This window comes from Urocitellus parryii, chromosome 5 (assembly GCF_045843805.1).
Source record: "Urocitellus parryii isolate mUroPar1 chromosome 5, mUroPar1.hap1, whole genome shotgun sequence".
Classification (NCBI taxonomy): domain Eukaryota; kingdom Metazoa; phylum Chordata; class Mammalia; order Rodentia; family Sciuridae; genus Urocitellus; species Urocitellus parryii.
In genome coordinates this window covers 17,652,069-17,667,896 of record NC_135535.1, presented here as the reverse complement: position 1 = coordinate 17,667,896, position 15,828 = coordinate 17,652,069, and the positions used below count along the sequence as shown (strand labels likewise).

Genomic DNA, 15,828 nt, shown 5'->3' with positions numbered 1-15,828 from the left:
AAAAGGGCTGGGGGTGCAGCTCAGGGGTAGAGCACTTGCCCAGCATGTGCCAACCGCTGGCTCTGACAATGGATATTTCAAAATAGAAAGGATTTTGACTATTCTCATCACAAAGAAATAAAAAATTTTTGAAGTGATATATGGACTAACCTAATTTAATCATTGCATTTTGTATATGTGAATCCAAATATCACACTGTATCCCAGAAATATGTACAATTATGTGCCAATTAAAATGCTCCATAATAAGAGAAAAACTGTTTCTGCTTCTATAGTCATCCAATAATAGACACCAAGATTAAACAAGGTACCAAGATTTTTTTTTTCCTTTTCATAATAAAGGTGAACATTTACAAGGCCACCTGCCCAGCATTCCTCGACCCTTTCTAGAAATGGCCCTTCCCACCTCGACACACACCCAATCCAGGTTCTCCTGGGACCTGCTCCACCAGCCACAGCTTACTCAGGAGGCACCCTCCTAGGGCCCTCCTCCTGGGCTGGGCACCTGCCTCAAGCCAGACTAAAGAATTTTTCCCTTATTTGTTCTAATTTTAGAGCCAGGGATACAAATGAGGTGGAAGAAACTGCACACAACTCGTCCCGTCTGATGAGGTACGATATCTAACGTATATGCCCGAGAAGCCAGCACGGCAACAAGACCGTGAGCCCCCCTGACATCTTCTCACCCCCCCTTAAATCTTAGCCCTCCTTCCTTCTGCCCCTGACAACCCCCAAGCTACTACTGATCTTGATCAGGTTTGTTTGCACCTTCTGGAATTTTATATAAATAGGATCATGCAGCAGGTAGTATTTTGTAACCTGGTTTTCCCACTTAACTGAACTCTCGGCGTGTTTTCAATTCCCACCCATCAGACACACTGTCAGGAGACACTGCACAGGGCTCCACACAGGGATTACAAATAAATCATGAAGCACGGGCTCTGAGATGAGCAAATCACAGGCCCAGAGATCAACAAAAATACCCCACCGACAGGAGAGAGGAATTCCACAAAGGGCCAGCGACGCCCCAGGAGGAGGAAGTGATTCAGTAGTTGTTTTTTATTGCTTCTATAAATTTAAAAAGAATTTTTCATTTTTCCAGGAGGGTACATATTTTGCACCATCTCCAGAGAAAAGCAATCATGACAAACAGAATTAGTCATCTGAAAAATTAATAATGCACATGACATTTATACTACTCCCACCGCAAGTTAAAATTACACCTTATTACCCTGCAAGTAACACCTGTAATTCTCACTACTCCCCTGAAAACCATCAAGCTAAAGTTCCAAAAATAAAACCACATACTGGGCTGGGGTGGTGACTCAGTGGTAGAGCACTTCCCCAGCATGTGTGAGGCACTGGGCTCGATTCTCAGCATATAAATAAATATATAAATAACTGAGTAAAACACAAGTCCATCGACGTCTAAAAAAAAATTTTTTTAAATAAAACCATATACAACTGCACTTGAAGATTAACTATAATAATGGGGGGCTGGGATTGTGGCTCGGTGGTGCAGTGCTCACCTAGCACAGGCGGGACCCGGGTTCGATCCTCAGCACCACATTAAAAAAAAAAAGGCATTGTGTTGTGTCCATCTACACCTAAGAAATAAATATTTAAAAAAATATATAATAAAAATAAATATAATAATGGCTTAATGACAACCTAATCTTACATCATTAATAAGAAAACAACTGTTCAAAAGAAAGGAACCTTTATTTAGCTTCAACAGAAAATGTTCTTAGAGAGAAAGAAAACTGAGCCCCATCTGAAGAGCAGGCGCGTGGCAACCTTTGGAGAATGTCTCCCTGGAGGGCGCGGGAAGCAGAAAAGGGACAAATGCCAGCGCCTCCCCATGCCACCACTGGGGACTTCTTGGTCGTCGCTTCAATGACCACCACTGGAGTTCCATGAGTAAACACTGCTGTCCCCACCTGCAGATGAGGGAGATGAGGCTGAGAGGAATAGTCACAGGGCCCAAGTCACACAGCGACTGACCTTGACAACAGGCACAACCCCCGGCACCCCTGGTGCTTCACGTCAGCCCCTTCTCCTCAGGCCCTCCCTGCTCCTCCCACTCAACAAGTACTTTTCCTGGGTCAACAGTGATTGGCATGACCCAGGAACCGCCCTCTCTTCCAGGGGATCCCTAACCCAGCAGGACGAGCAGCGGCTCCCCAAAGTCCTCCACCCTCCTCTCTGACACCTGGGACTTCCTTACTGTGACAGCAGAGGAACTGAGGCTGTGGGTCTGCTGCCTTTAGCCCCAAGACAGCGCCCTGACCACCAGGTGGGCCAGCTGCCACCACAAGGGTCCTTAATTGCGGAAAAGGCAGAGGACTCGCCAGGCACCTGTCATCCCAGCAGCTCCGGAGGCTGAGACAGGAGAACTGAGTTCAAAGCCAGCCTCAGCCAGGGCGAGGCACTGAGCAACTCAGGAGACCCTGTCTCTAAATCGAATACGAGACAGGGCTGGGATGTGGCTCTGTGGCTGGGTGCCCCTGAGTTTGATCCCTGATACCGGAAAAAAAAAGAAAAGGCAGAGGACTCAGGGGGGAGAGGAGACTGAGGAAGACTCCAGCCCCGGCTGGCTTTGACAATGAGAGGGGCTGCGGGGAACACTGGAGCCTCCGGAAGCTGAAAAGGGCAAGGAAGCCTTCTCCCAGAAGGGAAGGTCGCCCAGCCAGGACCTTGACTTCAGCCAGGGAGACCCGCCCGGAACTTAAGGCCAATACATTTTTGTTGATTTAAGTCACTCAATTTGTGGTAACTTGTTACCAGAGCAATAAGAATCTAACACAGACGTCGTCTGCCTGCTTCACTCTCAGCACACCGCGGAGCTTCCCAGGCCCGGGGAGGTCCTCGTAAAACACACTGAATGCAGAATCAACCCAGAGCCCGGATCCCTTTGGTTAATCCAAACACCACAGCAAGGTGCAAAACCATGACGTTCACCCACACTTGTTTTATTCTGGAACGCAGTCATGTTTCAAAAAAAGTAAACCATTTATGTTTAAGAGGTCACAGACTTAACATTATTCTTTTAAATAAATTAATATGTACATACTGTTTAAATTTCTGCTTTAATTTCTAAATACAGTCATCAATATAATCTATATGAACAAAACCTCTGGGATCTTTAAGACTTACTAGTGTATAAAAAAATACTGAGGGCAAAAGGGTTGAAAACTGCCACCTTAGGTGTGCCTACTTGCTGTTATTCAGTAAGTAACCAGAACACAGATGGTAGTCAAAAATATTTGTTAAACTGGGCATGGTGACACACACCTATAACCCCAGCAGCTTAGGAGGCTGAGGCAGGAGGATCACAAGTTCAAGGCCAGCCTCAGAAACTTAGAGAAGCCCTAGCAACTTAGCAAGACTAGTGTCCAAAAAATAAAAAATAAAAAGCACCACTGGCTTCAATCCCCAGTATCAAGGGGAGGAAAAAAAAAAAAAAAAAAAACCCTAGGAAACTAAAAAAGATGTTTCTCAAAGTTAAGAATCAACTCATTAAACTAGAAAATGTTTCTATAAAACCCAGCCTAATACATCAGCTACCCCCTCCCCTCCCCTATCAAACCTACCAGACCTCTGCAACACCTGGCTGTAAACACACCGAGCATGGCCGGCTTCTTCCAGGCGCTGGCCAATGCCTGACACACTGCAGGAAGCCCTGCTGCTCTCCACCCAGCCAAATGCATGTTTTTTAACATGTGGGAAATCATAAAGCTTTTTATGTTTTCTTCTCTGTTTTTCTTTCTCTCAAAGATACCTTCTCAATTCAGGAAGCGGAGTCAGGATTTAGCTGACCACAACCTTGACAGGAACCCACCCAGCACTGACCTCCCGGGTGTTCTAATAGGAGGGGGATGCTCATGCTCACCGGGGCAGAGGCGATGGCCTCCCTCCACTCTGAACCAGTCAGACCACTGACTCCCTGCGGTCAGGACCAAAGGGCTGGCTTTCCAGGGGACAGGGACAATCTAGACTGAATGCCAAGCTGAAGTGCCACAGTCATGAAGTCAAAGGGTCACTGATGACGCGTGGCTGCCATCTTCACATTTAAGCCACCGTTAACATACACAAAAGGGAATTCTGAACCACTCAACTCAGCCACACGAATGAAGCTGGCAGCCTTGTGATCACGGGACAAACTCGCAGGTCCCAGATGGCCACCAACCAGGGCTGTGGGCACAGGAGTTTCTTCTTTGAGCAGGGGACTGGACTCTGTGACCCAGGGCCCTCTCCAGGTGCCAGGTTCTCTCCTATCGCAGCCATTTCTTTCCTACCTGCAAAACGTGACGATTAGCATGCGGTACGTCCCTTCCTTAAGTCCTTGATGCTACTTTTCCTTATGGCCAAGGATCGCCAAGGCCCTCTGCCTAAAGAAAGGACCACTCTTAGAGAGCACATCATGCTATTTGTAAGACAGAAAGGTACAAAGGTAAAAGAACACCCGGCCCCCACCATCCAACTACAAAACAAACCCCTCCGGGAAGCACTGGAGAAAGCTCTTTCCTCCAGGGCTCACGGGCCTGCCATGCATCATCCAAAAGTGCTTCTCCGGCACATGCCTGTCATCCCAGCGACTTGGGAGGCTGAGGCAGGAGGATTGCAAGTTCAAAACCAGCCTTTGCAAGTCAGTGAGGCCCTAAGCAAGACCCTGTTTCAGAACAAAAAATAAAAATGGCTAGGGATGTAGGTTTGTGGTGGGGTATCCCTGGGTTCAATTCCTAGTACCCCACCCCCACTACCCAAAAAAACATGCTACGAAGAAAAACGATCATATTTTACTATATTTTTTTAAGTGCATGCTACAGTTAAGATAGTTGAGAGCCAGTGGCCGATGGATGGGTTTTTTTAGGGAATGTTTCTCGTTTCTTGAGTTGGCCTTCAATTTTGAGTAGCTCAATAGTGAATAATCAGTCTCCTGTCTCAACCTCCCAACAACCCTCACTTCGTTGTCTCCCACTCTCCTGCTTTACTTTATAGAGCCTCACAATGCACATACATATCCCAACGAGGAATTTACAGTATTTTTATGTGTTTTTAAACCTTTTATAACGGGTATAAGTCTGCCACTTGCTTTTTTTTTTTAACTTGACATTATTTCTGTGAGACTCAACGTAGTTCTGCCGTTTGTTGCTGGGGTGTGTGTATGCAGATCTAGTTCAGAAATTAGCATAAGTTTTCTAAAAGGGGCCAGTTAGTAAACATTTTAGGCTCTGCGGGTCAGACAATCTCTGCTGCACTATTCAACTCTGATGTCTGCACAAAGACAGTCCCCTTTGCCAGAGAAAGAGAGAGAGAGAGAGAGAGAGAGAGAGAGAGAGAGAGAGAGAAAGAGAAAGAAGTAGCTATAGTTCCAAAAAAAGCTGCATATGCAAACAGAGACAGCAGGCTAGAACTAGCCCATGAACTGTAGTTTGCAAAGCTTCCTGCTTCCTGTAGTTAACAGTATTTCCTTTTTCTAATACCATTTCAATAGTTGTCGGATACTGCTAACTCACTGGTACCCTTTGATTGGCATTTTCCCATTCTATTAATCCCAACCTTTCTACCTCTTTGTTCTAGGATGTACTTCTTATAAGCAGCATCCAGCTGGACTTGGTTTCCTGTATCTGCTCTGTCAGTCCATCTTCATCTAAGCTTATCATAATTACTGAGATCTTCAATTATTTCCCTGGGATATTTTGTACTATTTCTTGCTTCTGTTGTTCCTTTTATCTGCCCTGTTTTGGCCTGATTCCTCTGTGTTGTCAACATTTGTTTAGATTTATTCCATATCTAACAATTTCTTTGTTCTCCACATTTGTTTAGATTTATTTCATATCTACCAACTTCTTTCTTCTCCATTTTCTTTTGCAACTTAGATGCTGATTTGGGATAACCTCTACCCCCTGCCCCCAAAATACATATATAGGTTGAGAATCCCTTATCTGAAATACTTGGGACCAGGACATTTTCAATTTTCAGATTTTAGAATGTAAACACATACATCATAATGAATGTCTTGGGGATGGGACACAAGCCTAAACATGAAATCCACTTACGTTTCAGGTACACCTCACACACTGCAGTCAAAGATACTTTAATTCATTATTTGTAGTATGCAGGAGTTTTGACTGTGACCCACTGAGTGAAATCAGGTATGGAATTTTCCACTTGCAGCTTCATGTTCAAGCTCAACAAGTTTCAGATTTTAGAGCATTTCAGATTTGGGATCTTCAGGTTAGAGATGTTCAACCTGTGCATCCTTCAGAAGTTGCTTTATTGATTTCTTTTGGTAGCAAACTTTGGGTTTTATCTAAAAATTTCCTCTCATTCTCAAATGATGAGTTAGATGGGCACACAATTCTAAATTTGACATTTTTTTCTCAACTCTTAGAAGTAATTTCCTGTCTTGAAGTTTCCACTATGGCTGTTCACAAGTCTGCTATCAGTAGTCTCCTACTCCTTTGCAGCAGTAATAACAGCCGTTGACACTTACATTGGGTTCACTATATGCCAGGTACTATTTTAAGAACTCTACATATATTAATGCATTTAAATCTAACAATCCTAGAGAACAGATAATATTATTATCCCCATTTTACAAAGGAGAAAATTGAGGCCCATAGAAGTCACATAGTTGTAAGTTATAAAGTCAGAATTTGAACCCAGACATTCTGGCTTCATGGCCTATATTTAACTACTGTGCTTTTGGATCTGTCTTTCTGGCTGCTTCTAGGATGTTCTCTTTGTTTTTTTAATATATTACTCCTTATTAACCCTGTTTGAGATGTGCTGTGTTTCCTAAAATCGGAGGATTCTTTCATTAGATCTAAAAAGTCTTAGAAATTACTCCTCTCTGTATATACGTGACTGCATGACCAATGTGATTCTGCAACCTGTACACTCAGAAAAATGAGAAATCATACCTCATCTGATTCAAATGTATGATATGTCAAGATCATTGTACTGTCATATGTAACTAATTAAAACAAATTTTTTTTAAAAAAAGAAATTACTCCTCTGCCATTTTCCTCTCTATCTTTTGCTGGAACTCCAATTACACATTACTCATCTCATTCTATTATTCAGTAAACTGCTTTCCTAATATCTATCTCTTTGACTGTTAAATGCTGGGCAACTTTCTCAGATTTATCTTTCAATTCATTCTTTCATCACCTTTATCTAATCTCCTAGTTAAAATCATTCCACTGGGCTGGGAAAGTAGCTCCGTGGTAGAATAATTGCCTAGCATGTGTTAAGTCACAGGTTCAATTCCCAATACCATAAATTAAATTTTAAAAAAATCATTCCACTGATTTTTTTTATTTCAAAAATTAAAAATTTTAGAGATTCTATTTGATTTTTTCTTAAAATCTGCCTGATAATTTTAGTAGTTCTCATAATTCCTGCTTATATTTTCAATCTCACCTTTTATTTCTCCAACAGTTTTAAACATTATCAGATGCCACTATATATAATCTTTACCTAATAACCCAAATTTCTGAAGACTTACTCATACTAATTCTGCTGTTTGCTAATCCACCTGATTCTCACTTAATCTGGTTATCTGTGCATTTTTAAATTTTGGATTGTGAGCTCATTTCTGGTCAATCTTGAGAATCCTGGGCACATGAGTTTCCATCATCCAGGGAGTTGGTGTTTGTTTCTACCAGGAGTCCCAGGTCACTATCACTCACTTCTAGTTAAATTCTCAATTTGGGGTTACTAAACCAAATGTTTTAAGTCAGCTTTTTGTTGCTGTGACCAAAATATCCGACAAGAACCACCTGGAGGAAGAAAAGTTTAATTTGGGCAACGGTTTCAGAGGTCTCAGCCCATGGCCAGTGGACTCCACTGCTCTGAGCCTGAGGTGGGCAGCAGTCATGGCAGAAGAGAGCAGTGGAGGACAGCCGCTCTGCTCAAGGCAGACAGGAAGCAGAGGGAGAAAAGGGAAAGGGAACACTCGGAAGATGCACCCCCAGGATCCACCCCACCTTCTCCAGCCTCAGCCCACCTGCCAGCAGTTACCATCCAGTTAGTCCATTCAAACTTGGATGAACTGATTCATTTACAGATCTCAAATCCGATTATTTCATCTCGGAACATTCCTGCATTGACATGGGAACTTTCAGGGGGACACCCTCTTATCCAAACTATAACACCCTACCAGCACAATAAATTCAATCTCGAACCTATGGGAGACTTCAACAAACATCACACACAGGAAAAAAGAGAGACAAAGGTCCCTATTGTCTCCCTGCAGGGAAGGAAACTCTTTACTACAGCCACCAAATTTACAAGAGCATCTCAAACAGTATGTGTGAGCTAGCCCAAGGCGAGTGTTCCCTGCCAGCAGCAGACCCGGGAAAGCCCAGCACAACCCCCAGGCCAGTAGCTCGCTGGCCTGCTCACCATTCTGACTTCAGCCCCCTCTTCATTGTTAATCCCTAGAATTTCTCTCCACCATCTCAAAGTTCAGTTAGACACTTAAAAAAAGGTCCTTTGGACTTTTTTCAGCATATAAAAAGGTTCTGGGGCTAGCTAGCTTACCATACTGCTAGAAGGCAAAGTTCTAAGGAGGACTTTTAATGGGAAGAGGATATTTTTAAGAGTTCAATAAAGGATTAGTTTCTAAATCCAGCTTATAAAAACACAGATTCCTGGGCCCTGCCCTGAACCCTATGAAGCAGATTGCCAGGGTCAGGGTCTTGGAATCTTCATTTTTAAACAAGCTTATCCCAATGTGTCACCAAGTTGGAGAACCATTCAATTTTTTAAAAATTCTTCTTTGCTTCAAAGGGTGACAACAAAAATATCATTGAATCTCCTTTTTACATTTTACCTCCCTTGGATTCCTCTTTCACTAGGGCATAAATCCTGTTTAGTGTAGAGAAGAAAATGAATTCTATATCTCAACTAATAATCCCCCTGCCATCTCCACAACAGTTTCAGAAAACCGTGACCCTCGGCAGCCAGTCAGGTCAAAGATGGATTGATATTCTGCCTGAGCAGGCTTCTTGATATTAGGTGTAATTTTTAATCTCGAAGACTATCTCCAGCCGAGTTCTTCCTGCACAAGCATGCCAGCACCTCTGTCCTTCATCCTTCCAGCCTAACGGAGGGCCCACAGGAGACGTGGGACACCAGGAAAAAGAAATGCTCCAGGTCCCCCTGAAATCATGGGCAAAACAGTGTGTGCATGGAAGTGTGATGTGTGATAGTGCAAATGTGTCTATTCTAGAGATAGCACACACAGCTTCTCCAGATTCTCAAAGGGTGCTGATTCCATTATCCTGAGGCACAGAAGCATATTTCTGGTTGAAACTTTCAGCATTATTACCATACATTCTTGTCGATGCATTAAAACTTCCCAAGTGTATTCTTTAGAACCTCAAAATAGAGTTAGTGCCTCCAAAAAATGGCTCCATGATTAAACTGATCTATATTCTCCCTCTTGAAGAGTCACTATACTAAAGCTGGTGCTGAGAAGACCAACTATAAAGGAATTTTAGTGTATAGCTTCTGCATTTCTTTAACTACATTTCTCAGAAGATGGTAGAATACAATCTGTGAAAAAACTGGTTGGATTTTCAAATTATCCCAAGAGTAACTTTTTAACTCACTGCAGTTCTTGAGAAATTTATGCTTACTACCATTTTTTATTATGTTTATATGCCTATTACCCCTGCGTGTCATGATTATTTTATATATGATGCCTTATCCCTGCGTGTCATGATTATTTTATATATGATGCCTTTTTGTCACTGTGTCCTCACTAGATACACATTTTTTACTGAATATTAAACACTCTCAACCCAGAACTTTGAAATCCTTCAGCCCCCTTCAACACTTAAAAAAGCCAAAACTCCACACTAATTGCCAGACTTCTTCCCACAGCTTAATACATGCCACGGCCTCGGGCAATTAGCCAAATATATTCTAAAGAGCCCAGTCTCTGAGGTTATTTCTAAAATTAAAAAAAAAAAATTATCCAAATATAAAACTGGAGCAGTCCCTCTTGGAGAAGCAGGGATGCTTCATTCTGTACGTACCCAGCCAGGCTAGGTATCTGATGGGCACACACGGAAGGCTGGGATTACACTACAAGAATACACATACGTGCCAGTGCAGTAGCACACATCTGTAATCCCAGCAACTCAGAAGGCTGAAGCAGGAGGATTACAAGTTCAAGGCCAGCCTCAGCAACCTAATGAGACCCTGTCTCAAATTAAAAACTAAAAAGGGTTGGTGATGTGGCTTGGTGGTGGAGGGCCCATGGGTTCAATCCCCGGTGGTGGTGGTGGTGCTGATGGTGGTGATAGCGATAGTGAAGAGGAGGAGGAGGAGACAGAGGAAGAGGAGGAGGAAGATGACGACCATCACCACACATGGAGCATAAGAGAACATAACATACTCAGCTCTTTAAATTTTAGGCACCCAGCAATTTCTTAGAATTTGCAGTTTAGAACAGGGTTCTTCAACCTTGGCACTATTGACATTTGGAGCCAAATGACATTTGGAGATAAACTGACATTTGGAGATAAATCTGTTATGGAACTTTCTCCTACACACAGAGGATATTCAGCAGCTTCCCTGGTCTCGACCCACCAGAGGCTGGCAGCAGACCACAGCCCTCCCTCAGTTGTGACAAATTAAAAGGTCCCCAGGTCTCCAGACATCATCAAATATCCTCTGGGGGGTGGGGGGGAGCTCAGTGGTACAGCACTCATCTGGCATGTGTAAGGCACTGGGTTCAATCCTCAGCACCACATAAAATAAATAAATAAATAAAGGTATTATGTCCACCTACAATTAAAAAAATATTTTTAAAAAATCCTCTGGGGTGAGGAGGGTCACAAAACTGGACCCAGTGCCACTGAAAACCACTGTCCTAGTGAAGCATCTACCACTTTTGCTAGAGGCTATAAAGCAATTTCCTCTCCTAAAATACAAAGAACCTTTCTTTTGGGCTGAGTCTGAAATATGCATAAACATCTTTAACTACATAAACATGGTACTTAGGAAAGTCTCAGGGTAAAATCATCAGGAGCCAGGCATGGTGGCACACGCCTGTTTTTCCAGCTACTTGAGAGACTGAGGCAGGAGAAACTCAAGTTCAAGGCCAGCCTGGGCAGCTCAGTGAGACCTTGTCTCAAAATAAAAAGGCCTGGGAATGCAGCTCTGTGGTAGAGTGTCACTGGGTTCAATCCCTAGTACCAAAAAGAAAAAAAAAGAAAAAGAAAAAAAATTAGAAGAAATTCCAATTGAGGGACTTTTTACAGTGTGTGACCAATTCTCCTTAAAACTGTAAAGGTCCTTAACTTGTCCAAAGAGCCAAAGGAGACATGACAACTAAATGAAGTGTGCTGTCCTGGATGGGATCCTAGAACAGAAAAAGGACACTCAAGTAAAAATAGAAAATCTGAATCAACTATGGGTAATGTATCGATATTGGCAGTGATCACAAACACACACTCCACAGTAAAGTGAGAGACAGTCAACAGGGGAAGTGGGCGCAGGGTTTACAGAAGCCAGACATTTTATCTGTAAATCCAGAACTAATCTAAAAAAATAAAGCTATTTTAAAAGAATTTTTTAAATGGGTAAACGGGAGAATGGGAGAGAAGGGGTTAAAACAAAAAGAAAAAAGTGGCCCTCGCCTGCTCGGCTGCCTTCTGGAAACCCTCCAAAGGAAGACACCTGAACGGGCTGTGGCTTAGGGGAAGAGATGGGATGGCCAGAAAGAGAGTGAAAAAATAAATTTCTATTGTCAGAATAAGGAAGAAAATAAAACTGTTTTGTCTTCTTGTAACTTGGGGTCGGGGGGAGAATTGCTATGTTTCTATATGAATTTTGATATGAATATCAGTATGCCTTCTGACCTCTTCTTCCTTGAAGACACAACTCAAGGGTCAGCTTCGGGAAGAGGGAAGCATTCCCTGCATCTCCAAGGACACAGGCCCTACCTAGGCCCCTGGCTGTCACTCATCTGTTGACAGACTCACCATCCTTCCAACACTGGTCTACCACTGGGCCCAGGCAGGTACTCAGCCACTGGGGCCCTCTGACTCGCCCATCTGTGAATCAACAGCCTTTAAACCCACTGCTGGCTGCTAAACAAATGGTAAGTGAATGGACTCAAGCCAGGGCACGTAGGTTCACGCAGACTTCAGCTGGAGGAGGCTAGGAATGGTACAGCCCCAGACAGCACAAAAAAGGAAAAGTCAAGTTCATGGCCTTGTGTGCAGGTGCTGGAGGCCTGAAGAGAGGATGGGGTACAACATAACACACCTGCAACACTTGAAGAAACTTAGTGTTCATCCAGTGGCCTTGTTTTACAGAGAAACCAAAGCCAAGAGAGGTTAAGTGACTGGTTCAAGGTCACAGAGCCAAAGGAGACTAGAACCCAGAGCTAAATTACCCACCTCCATCTGTATCTATGACCAATAGATATTTAATAATAATAGCTACTCTCCACTGAGCACCTGATGAGAGCCAAGCCCAAGCTAAACCCCGCCCCCTGCAACCTCCCTACTGCAGCTGAGGAAACTACTGTTGGGGAAGAAAGCACTCAGGCTGTCAACCTCCAACACCCCCGTGGATCATCACACAGAGCCCAAACTCTGGTCCCGTGCTCATCTTGATCATCCAATGCTTCAGCTGCAGGCACTACTCTGAACACCCTTCTCAGATGGACTAATTTATTCCTCACCAGAACCCGAGCACAGATGAAGAAACCGCAGCTTCATGACCTCTTCAGTTCTCACAGGCAGCAAGCAGCTAACTTTGTTCTTATAAAAACTAAAGATGCAATTATTATTCAACCCAGCAATTGTACTCTTGGGCACTTAGAGAAATGAAAAATGTATGTTCACACAAAAAACCCTACATGATATTTACAATTTATATTTACAATTACATTTATATTTACAATTGCTTTATTTATACTGCCACAGACTGGGGGCAGGTCAGGTGTCCTTTCGACGAGCAAACTATGGTTAAACAGTTTATTGTACTTAAACAAATGGTTAACCTATGGTACACACATAACATGAACTACTATTCAGCACTAACAAGAAGTGTGTCATTGCCACAGTTCACACAACCGCCTGGATAAAACTAAGGGGACTGCCAGGTGTAGCAGAGCACGCCTGTAATCCCTGCAATTGGGAGGCTAAGGCAGGAGGATGGCGAGTTCAAAGCAAAAGCGAGGAGCTAAACAACTCAAGGAGACCCTGTCTCTAAATAAAATACAAAATAGGGCTGGGGATATGACTCAGTGGTTAAGGGCCCCTGTATTCAATCCCTGGTACCAAAAAAAAAAAAAATTGTGGGGATTATATTGGGGAGGGGGGGCAATCAGTCCCAAAAGATTACATACTCTATGATTCCATCTAAGTGAATTTTTTCAAGTGACAAAAACAGAAATGGAGAACAGTAAATACTCCAGTGGCTGGGGACAAGGCAGCATCAGGAGGGAAGACAATATAAAGGATTCTTATGAACTGTTCTGTACCTTGATTGTGATGGTGGAGACAAAAACCTACCTGTGACAAACTATTACTCACACACACTAGTAAGAATAACCTGTGGGCTATCAGTATATACTCCCTATGATGCTGTACTGTCCTTTTATAGAATGTTACCATTGGAAGAAACCAGGTGAAGGGTATGCCAGATCTCTTTGTATTAACTCTTAAAACTACATGTTATTTCCATAAAAACTCCAATTAAAAAAAAATCTTGCCTATCTCAAAGCTGGGCTGGATGATATTCTATATTTCTTTCATCTCTAAGAGCTGTAATTCCCAATGTCCCCAAAGTGAGTCCTCTTTCCATCACACCATACTACAGCTTCAAAGCCAAAGCAAAATTTGGCAAAAGGAAACTTTAAAAATCTTCATTAACTACTTCAAATTCACTCTGAAAATTATTCCAAATGGGTTTTATTTCCCTAAACTGACTTCTGGCCAAAAGATGGAAAATATGATCCCATAAAATGTTCTTTTGTGCCACCTCCACTGCCGCCCGTCAAATAATCAATATATAATATCAATTCGGAATCTTCCCTGAAAACAACAACGCAGGTGGATTATCACTGGTCCTTTAAACCAGTTTCCAAGTGGCCAGCGGCTACTGGAAATCAGCGCAGCGTAGGAGACAGGCAGTGGTTTAGGGACTGAGACAGACCCTTGGTCAAAGCATCACCTTGGCCTGGCGCCTTAAACGTGAGATTCGCCTTTCCCATCTATAGATGGGATGTGGGCACCTCAATCAACCTCCACGCCTGGCACTCTGGTCCCCTTTTCTTGCGCTTAGTAACAACTCAAGCTCACTCCACGTTCACCTGGCCACAAAGCGCTCATCCACTCCCCTTCCTCAATGAGGTTAGTAGATAACCCGACCCGACCCGACCCTCCCAGGTCAGACAGAACATCCCCTCCCCTCCCCTCCCCTCCCCCCGCCCCCGCAGGAGGAAAGCGATCAGCCTCCAGATCCTGCCACCTGCCCGCAGCCCCGCTCCAGGGCCGCCCGGCGCCGGCCAGGCTCGGGCTGCAGCCACTGTCACTGCTGCTCAATAACAATACCCAGCGGTGTGGAGAGGGGTGGCTGTCCCCCAGCGGATGCCCGTGGACTCCACCGGGCAGCCCAAAGGGCTACCGATGCAGATTCCTAGCTAAAAATCCCAAGAAAAATACAAAACATCTTTCCCGGCAGAAAGGGAAGAGTTGCGAAGTTTCTGGAGTGGCATTTTTCCACGTTCCCGAAGCCGCTGGGCAGAGACGATGCTGCCCGCAGCCGGGGTACGTGTGGGAGTACGAGGATCACGATGCCCAGGAGGTCAGCTCGGCTGGCCCGCTTCCCAGCGGCGGGCGGGAGGTACCCCGAGCTGCAGGGCAGCGGGGCGCCGCCGCACTCACCGTCCGTGCTCCTCTTCGCCTCCTGGTAGCGCTCCCACAGGTAGCGCTTCATGTCCGGGGCGGTCCCGGGCGCGGTGCACAAGGGCCGAGCGGGGCCCGAGCGCGGCCGCCTTCCGGCCGCAGTCCCGCCGCCACCGCCCCACAGGGCCGCCACGGCCGCCGCCCTCACCCCGGCCCCGCGGGCCACCGCCGCCGCCGCCGCCGCCGCAGTGGTCATGCCTGAGGCTGCCGCGCTGCGAGTGGCGCGGCGGGACCAGCCTGGGTCGGCGCTCGGCCCCGGGGCGGGCAGCTCCCTACGTGGAAGCACGTGGCGGCGCGGCCCCGCCCTCCGGCGGCCGCGGGCGGGGGACCTCGGGGGGCGGGGCGGAGTCAGGGGCGGGGCGCGACCGCAGCTGCCCGGGCTCTGCGCCCAGCCTGCCGCGGTCACTTCCTGACCCTGCGGCGTGTGGAGGTGGCCGTGCAGTGGTGTGGAGGCCACATGAAAGGTGATGACTTGTCGCCGACCCCGGGCCACGAGATAGGACCCTAGTGCTGCCCGCCGCGCTCCACTGCACCTCCTTCCTGCCTTCTGTGGAGGTCTCCCAAATCTAGCTAAAGGGATAGTGTAACCCCCACCCCCATCTGTTCTGTCCCTGTCCTGGAGGTGACCTTCCTCCGCCTTCTTGGCCTCTGAAATCTAGACCTCCCCTAGATCGTGGAGGCCACCGAGGACAAGCCCTCATTCCCAGCTTGGATCCATCCAGGCCCGCCTTTTAAGCGGTGGCTGTCCAGAGGCCCCACAGATTCCAGCCCCTTAAATCCCTACGTTTGAAGGGCACCCCATGGCCCTGAGGATGCTTGGCCTGGAAGGCCGGTGCCTCACCCTAGATTTGCACTTAGAGAGAGGTCCTCTGGACACATCATCG

General features: G+C 45.4%; 1 protein-coding gene across 1 annotated transcript in view; it reads right to left on the bottom strand.

Annotated features, from left to right (window-relative positions):
* The window catches only part of Nt5dc3 (5'-nucleotidase domain containing 3), a 53,840-nt gene extending 38,664 nt beyond the window's left edge, over nucleotides 1-15,176 (bottom strand). The window contains exon 1 of the mRNA XM_026396698.2: nucleotides 14,924-15,176. Coding sequence (XP_026252483.1) covers nucleotides 14,924-15,140 — 217 coding nt within the window. The 5' untranslated portion in view covers nucleotides 15,141-15,176. The remainder of the gene's footprint in view (nucleotides 1-14,923) is intronic.
* Nucleotides 15,177-15,828: the final 652 nt, after the last annotated feature.